Source organism: Trypanosoma equiperdum, assembly GCF_001457755.1.
Source record: "Trypanosoma equiperdum strain OVI genome assembly, contig: ctg_1702, whole genome shotgun sequence".
NCBI classification, from domain to species: domain Eukaryota; phylum Euglenozoa; class Kinetoplastea; order Trypanosomatida; family Trypanosomatidae; genus Trypanosoma; species Trypanosoma equiperdum.
The window spans coordinates 5,464-13,314 of record NW_027123730.1 but is presented as its reverse complement, the minus strand read 5'-3'; the positions used below and the strand labels follow the sequence as shown (position 1 = coordinate 13,314).

Sequence of the window (7,851 nt, the reverse complement as noted above, 5' to 3'; positions counted from 1 at the left end):
ATATATATATATATATATATATATTTGCGTGGACACGTGGTTATGCTCCTTCAGTTTCTACCCTTTACATACACACAAGAAGGGATTTAGTAAATGAATAAAAGCGATACGCACAGCATCCCCATGAGACAATACTGGAGGGGCTGTTAAGTCATGTACGTGGGAATGCCACTCACTTTAATAGGGGCCTCCTGTTTTGCGTCGAGGCAGTACCCTTTTCATTTGTTGTTCGTTCTTTTAAAAGTTTTTTTTTCTCTCAGTTACGTCTTCACCCACACTCTTCCCAACTTTATCTTTGTGCATGTTTATGTTTCCCTTTCTTCCATGATATTCTTAGTCACAAATTTACTGACAAATAACCGTACGTTAACTAAGCGTCACAACGTGTCCCGACCGTGCGCACATTTTTGTTTTTTCCATCTTTTTTTCATTTTCATTTTGACAACTTTTTTTTTCCGTTAAAGAAAGAGGGTGGAGCCGCATGATCGAGGGACATGAGAAAGGAAAAGAAGGGGAGTAGATAAGAAAGAAAGAAAGAAACGGAGAGGGGAAAGGGGAAAAGATAAGAGGGGGGCAAAAAAATATAGCAACCAACAGGATCATTATGCATTTCTTTTTTTCTTTTTCCCCCATTCGCCGTTACCTTTGCGTGGGGCCAACGAAGAGATGATGTGGGGGAAAGTAATACATTTACACACGTATACATGTCAAACAAACGAGTGAAGCATATATATGTGTACATTTTTTTTTGTAAAGAGGAGGGAAGATGGGAGTGGCAACATTCATTGAAAAAATATCATGTACATTCCTGCAAGTGTCGGTAGCTTTATGTTCTTCGTATTTCCCCTTGTGTGTGTTGGTGTGTTCATTCATTGGTTCTTCTACGTTAGATTAATTCATTTAAATTTTTTTGTGTTTTTTGTTTTGTTTGTCAACGTTCCTAATCCTTCTATCGTCCCATGTATGGGAAAATAAATATACGCACGGGTATACCACATGTATTTTCTTTGTTCTAGTGGTCTTTGGGCATTACGTAATTTATCGTGATCCATTTATTACCGTTCTCTGCTCGTAAAGGGGTTTACTGTCGCGGCAATTGTCGTCTGTTGTTTCTATTACTGTTATTTTTGGTAATCTCCCTTTTCTTCTTTATTTTCTCGCTCACACCAACGCAGCAACAGAGAGTTACAAACCCTTACGTCTTGCACATAGAGTGGCACACACAAGTTGAAAAAGGAGAAAAAAACGAGCTGAGGAAAACAAAGGTGAAGCGACACTCGGCGTCGTATGAGTTCACGGGAGCCAACAGCAGCGAATGTGGAGGCGACTGAAGTGTGTGTGGTTGTGAGCCACGCCGCAAGGAAATTTCAGATTACACTACCGGCTGCCACGGCAACTGTGGGTGACATAAAAAATAGAATAGAGCAAAGCACTGGAGTGCCAGTGGAAAGGCAACGACTTTTGTTTGGTGCGCATACCCTTAAACAATACCGAAATGGGGATATTGAAAATGTGAGACTTATTGATATCGTTGTGAAACCTAGTGGTCGTGCCAATGAAAAAGGGATCAAAGCACCCGCCGGCACCAACGACAATCCAAAGGAGGGAAGGGATGACAACAGCAGTAGCGGCAATGGGACAGTAACTTTAACGTCGGGCTCCGTTATTACGCTGCCGGTGATGTTGCTAGGAACCGCAGCATCAGCCCCTCATGTTGATGAAGAGGTGACAGCTCAACTCCACCGGTTGGTTACAACTACGTTAGAGCATGACAGTCGATGGTTCCGATGCAGTTACGGCAAAGGATATGCGCGGCAAACCGCTTTTGTCTGTCGCACGTGTGTGGACAGTGGAGCTGCAGATCCCTCTCACGCCATTTGCTACGCCTGTGCAGAGGTGTGTCACACCGGTCATGACGTTGAGGAATGGGGCGTACGTTACTTCATGCGTTGTGACTGCTGTACCCCTGTTTGCTGGAGAGACATAAAGGTGAATGGAAGTAAGGAGGAGTGGGATAAAAAAGCTGTAAACGACCACAGTAGCGAAGGTAATAGGGGCCAAGGGGATGAGAACTCAAAAATGTCCCGGGGGGTGTTGCCCCTGATACGGAAAGCCGAAGAGACGCGTCAGCTGAAGAGGTGCTGTTTTATATTAGACAGCGAGACAAGTGAACCTCCTGTGTCGAGAGAGGCTGTTCCACTAAACGGCAGAAACATTTACCCACGGTCGTCATATGCATGGTGTTTCTGCTGTTGTGAGGATGACTACCCACCGGATGGGACGAATGAGAGTGCAGGAGTTGTCTGTATGCTTTGTGCCACATGTTTCTGGAGTGCCCACATCACGCGTCTGCACACGGGCATGCTCAACCGCCTTCCCTGCCACGGGAATTTGGTGGAGGGTGATGTGGTGGCTTTCTACTGCGAAACGTGTAAAGGTGTTGTTTGTGGACCCTGTCGCCTTCGCTGCCACGCCGACCACGAAGTGCAAAAGGACGTAGTGGTCGCGCCATACGAACAACACGGAAAGGGAGCTGTCGCAAATTCACGAGACCACACATTTAAATGTGAGTGTGGCTGTTTTTCCAGTGATAAAAGTGCTGGTGATGACGGGCTTAATGATAGAAATGCCTCACTGTTGCCACCAAATACAGCAGTGGACATTATGAACAGCGACTCACTCATTGGATTCATATGTGCATACTGCATGCAGGAACATCCATGGCTTGCGGACAGGGATTATCGTTACTGCTACGGCGGGAAATTGCCGGACCCCGTGCCAAAGGAACAACATAAACCAATAGTTTCGTGTAACTTTCCTCCTGACGCTGAGTGCCCCGACGACAGGTACCCTTTTCATGGTATGCTTTTCTCCGTTGATGCATTCACAGAGAAGATGACTTGCAAATGCGCACCGTGTCGTCAAGCATATGAGCGGTTTGCTCCTCGTACAACCACCACCGCCCAAGACGAGATGGCGGTGGAGCTCCATGAAGCTTGCGACCACTGCGGTCGGAACATACGTGACGAAAACGCATTTATGTGCCAAACTTGCGAGTTATGTTGTGGAAAGGCGTTCTTTGTTTGCCGCCGCTGCAACTCACTTCGGCTTGGTTTGAACCTGCCTACCCCGAGCAGTACAAACGATGAGTCGGTGCACGGGAATACGCAGGAGGGTAACACTGTCTCATCTACCGAACAAGAGGATGAACCCGCATCGTGGGACCATCCTTCAGATCACGTATTTCTTGAGGACACATGCGAGAACCTCTTTAACCTTTGCGGAATGTGTGTCGCACATCACCTTGGGCCGCAAGCGGAGGATCTTTCATCTATGGACGCAGAATCCATAGCTGGTACTGTCATGACGGTGTTGCAACGTACGTTTGGTGAGGCCCCTCTCACATTCGATCCCAAGGACATTGCTCAACACCACCAGTTGCTGCAGCAACAGAAAAAGAAACCAAATGCCAGCGCAAACACCCAGTCTTCATCCAATGAACGTACAGGACGGCGTGTATCACCAGCATCGATAGCGAAGGGATGTAAACGTCCACGTATTGAAGAAAGTGAGGATGATAGCGACGTTCGCAACGGTGTGAGTAGCGGCAGTGGTGCGCATGACGGCGACGATCAAATTTAGCGCTGCGCGTGGGTATGCTTTTCAGGTGATTAGCCATTAATTTCTTTTTTCGTATCTGGATTCTATCGGATGCTCAAACTCCTCTTCTAACGAAGGGAGCGGCCGAAAGTTGATGGGTAGTGGAAAACATTATTATATTAAGATATTATCATCTTCAGTTTCTAACTCTCTACCCCTTTTAAGCATCGACATTACGGTGGGATCGTGTGTGTGTATGTGGTGTCGTTCGTTGTTCGGCAGATTCTCCCCCAGCTTATGCTGCCAAATAAAACTGCCCAATTACCCACCGTTGCTCCCCCTTCCCCCTTCCCTGTAGCTTTGTCTGTATCTGTGACTGTAAGGGACCTGCCAACATTTGTTGTTTCCTTAATCTCTTCCTCTCCCTCTTTTTATCTGTTTGTCCTTTATGTTCAACACTGAGACTCACCAGGCGAGTTTCACCGAAGTCGGCTAAACATCGTTAACAATCGCAACCGTCTGCGCGTAGACGCATAGGTGGACGGAAGAGTAGTACACTAAGGAGAAAATAGGGGGAGTTAGGCGCAGAAAAGGTGTTGAGCATTACAAAACTTTTCTTTCCTTAAGATTCCCCTCAAATTTCTTTGATCTGAGGAACCAGTGCATTGAATCACTCATTTTGTAAGGAGAGAAAAAAAGAAAAAGAAAACCCGGACAAATACGGAGGTAAGTGCAAAGATCGTCACAAGAACCTTCGTAAAGCAGAAAGGGGGAGCGTGCCGGGACAGAAATTAACCAAGTGGGAACAAATGTACGGCCATGTTGTGGTGGAGGAGCCACCAACAGTTTTATCCCTTCAGGGACCACTTCTTACACCACAGCAGGAGCAGGAGAAATGGCTCTGTGATTCGCTTGAGACGGTGAAGGAGGTTGAAGCCGAAATGAAACTGTACATCCGCCGCCGAGAGCAGCGTAACGTGTGGAATGCAGCAGCGAAAATGTTAGCGGAGATGCGAACCGATGTTCTAGCTCCACAGTATTATTATGAGCTTTACTTGAAGGTATTCGACGTACTACAGGTTCTACATCAGTTTGTGGAAGATGAATATCGAGAGGGGTGCTCGCTGGAGGAGATGTATGATGTGGTGCAGCACACGGGGAGTATTGTCCCACGTTTGTATCTGCTGATCACCGTTGGGTCGGTGGCCATCAAGTCAGGGGAACAACCGGCTGTTGAAATAATGCGCGATTTGGTGGAAATGTGCAAAGGCGTACAGCACCCCACGCGCGGGATGTTCCTTCGCCACTATTTGCTAACTGTGACGAAGAACAGACTACCAGGTGAAGGCGGTTACACAGGTTCTAAGTCCACAGAGGGCGGAGGCGGGACGGTAGATGAAACGATTGAGCTGCTTCTGCAAAACTTCAAAGAAATGAACTGGCTGTGGATCCGCATGGATCTAAAGGGGCAACAACGTACTGGGGACCAGCAGCGAACACAACAGCGGGCGCGCAGGGATCGAAAGGAGTTGTGTGTACTCGTTGGCATGAACATTGTGCGTCTCGCTCAGCTTGACGGTGTGGAGCGCGAAACTTATCAAACCTCCATACTTCCGCGTCTCCTTCAAATAATTGTGGGTTATCGTGAGTCACTTGCGCAACAGTACCTTTTTGAGGTGGTTGTGCAGGTGTTTCCTGACGAGTTCCATCTGTTCAGTCTTGAACAGTTACTCGCTGCTCTGGGGCAGCTTCAGTCCAAGGTGGATGTAAGTGCCATACTTTCTGCGCTATTGCAACGGTTGGGAAAGTATGCTGAGTTGATGAATGAGGGAGTGGCGGAAGCCGGAAGCAGTACCGAGAAGGAACTGTTGATGACGATGTTTGATACAGTGAAAACTCGTCTTGACGACATGGCAGATGCTACCAAGACCGCTCTCCAAGCCCTGCACGGCGGCGACGTAAATACCCAAGGGAAGGATGGGGTAGAGGGCGTCTCCATTCTTTCCGGCAAGAGCAAGCATCCATACATGTTAACTTTCTTTTCGTACATTAAGTCAATGTACAGTTTGGCTGAACTTGCGCTCAAAGTAAACCCCGCTACGGCTCCACAAAATATTGGGCTTATTTTCACGGGCATTGCGAACCGTTTGCCTCCCGCACTTGAACAAAACATAATGCTTGGGGTGGGCCGTCTCATTATCCGCGTGATAGAGTGCCTGAAAGATCCTAGCGTGGTGCTGGACCTTGAGGGCATTGATGTGTTGGTACAACCTCTGTGCGCCTCCACACGTCGCTCCATCGCTCTTGCACTCTGTACAGCATGCTTGCATTCCCCCTCGTATCGAATTTCTACCATCAAGTTGGCTGCGCGGCTGTTTGAACTTATTGCGCCACTCGTATACGACGAAGGCGATGTTGCGGGGGGAAGCAACCAGCCTGAAAAACCTGTCCAGGAGGGTACAACTTTTACCGGTGAAACTCAAATCGACGAGAAGAGTGCGGAGGAACAACAGCTTGTCTGTCGTGTGCTTCATTTACTACAGTGTGACGATGTAGGGATTCAAGCGAAGATAATGAACGGTGTGAGGAAACAACTGACAAAAGGTGGGCCGCAGCGGATTGTAGCCACTTTGCCGACGCTTTTGTCCATGTATATGCAGTTGGCACTGCGCGTCATGAAAGGGGCCACGGTGACGCTAGATCCCGACACAGCAGAAGCAGGGGAGGAGGAGAGAGGGAGTGGTGGGGAGGGGAAACCGACCGAAAACGTAGAAAAAACAAAATCCGTTACCACTTTTGACATGGAGGAGGCTAGGGCTCTGTGTTCTAAGATATTCCATTTTGTTCATTCTGGTGATGGCAAGGGTGTATTGGAGGTACTCGCGGGTGAGGCCCCACAGCAAGCATTCTACCTCTACCTTTCTAGTGCTGCGACGGCAGACGTATGTGAGCTTTCCGAGGTGATCTACGAACATTTTGTGAGTGCGTTTCAAATATATGAACAATCCGGTGTTGACATGAGCGAGCAAATTGCAATGGTCGGGTACGCCGTGGCGCAACTGCATGCCTTACACTCGCTGCCAGAGGAAACATATGAGCTTTTGGCTACCAAGGTGTGCCAATATTCTTCCAAGCTGTTGCGTAAGAGTGATCAGAGCCGCCTTGTAGCTCTTTGTGCACATCTCTTCTGGAAAAAAGACCTTTCACAGGACAGTAATAATCGCATTGTGGAATGCCTACAGCGAGCGCTGAAGATTGCTAACCATGCGGCTTCTCAACAATCAAAGCAGCAACAGCAACTGTTCGTAGAGTTGCTTAACCTTTTCCTACACTACTATGCTGGACGTGCCCCTGGTGTCACCGCTCGGCACGTCACCGGTCTTCTTGATCTCGCACAGGACTCTCTCACCAAGCTTAAGCAACAAGACGATGGTGAAGATAACGAGAATGAAGATGAAAAGGACAGGAGTGTCAAGGGGGAGACTAGTGAAGAGGTGCGGCGGTACTACGACAACACAATTCAGTACATTCGTACACGGCAGGAAGTTGATGAGCGGTGGAAGGAAATTGGCATGACAGAGGGAGAAGGCGAGGCCGCTGATAATGAGTAGTTACAGTGGAGACACATATTCATCCACCTCAGTGGGTGACTGCTGGGCATTGTGAAGGGGGAGTATTCCTGGAGGAGGAGGAAGGAGAAAGAAGGGAGAAATTTTGTAACGTGCACACGACCTGATTTTGTGCTTTCTTCGCAGTTGGCGAGGATTTCTTGCTTATTACGTGTATCCTTAGTGGCAGTAAGTAGTGAAACTAACCGTAGCCTCTCTGCCAGCTTTTGCTTTAAAACTTTGTGCGGGACTGCAACTTTTATCATCACTTAACCAGTGGTCTACCCGTTGAATTTTTTCGGTAGTATTTTTTCTTTCTGTCATTTATTCGGCATCTGTCAATACTGAAAGAAAGGTAAGCCCTCGTGAATAGCATGGACCCCATGCGTCCGTGTGCGTGATTTTGTCACACACAACTAGTTTTTACTGACACCAATCAGCAATAACGTCTGTCATTCCTCATGCATGACCGCGAGCATCAAGGTGATACCTTCTGCATATGCAAATGACAACCCTGTCACGATTCTAAGTTGTTTTGCAACCGCCAGCGTTCCTCCCTTCAGGCCGAAAAAAAACACTTACATTGTTAACTTGGAACTTCACCACCCTTTCAGTGTGCTCTTGGATGGGGCAAAGTAGTGGC

At 47.8% G+C, this 7,851-nt stretch overlaps 2 protein-coding genes across 2 annotated transcripts; both read left to right on the top strand.

Annotated features, from left to right (window-relative positions):
- Nucleotides 1-1,287: 1,287 nt before the first annotated feature.
- TEOVI_000829100 (Ubiquitin family, putative) lies at nucleotides 1,288-3,642 on the top strand (the record flags this gene model as incomplete). Its single annotated transcript, XM_067222785.1, has 1 exon — nucleotides 1,288-3,642. One exon carries the CDS (start codon nucleotides 1,288-1,290, stop codon nucleotides 3,640-3,642), a length of 2,355 nt encoding a protein of 784 aa, XP_067078886.1.
- A 767-nt stretch (nucleotides 3,643-4,409) lies between these two features.
- TEOVI_000829000 (vacuolar protein sorting-associated protein 35, putative) lies at nucleotides 4,410-7,211 on the top strand (the record flags this gene model as incomplete). The annotated part of the gene is made up of 1 exon (XM_067222784.1): nucleotides 4,410-7,211. One exon carries the CDS (start codon nucleotides 4,410-4,412, stop codon nucleotides 7,209-7,211), a length of 2,802 nt encoding a protein of 933 aa, XP_067078885.1.
- Between the last annotated feature and the right edge of the window lie 640 nt (nucleotides 7,212-7,851).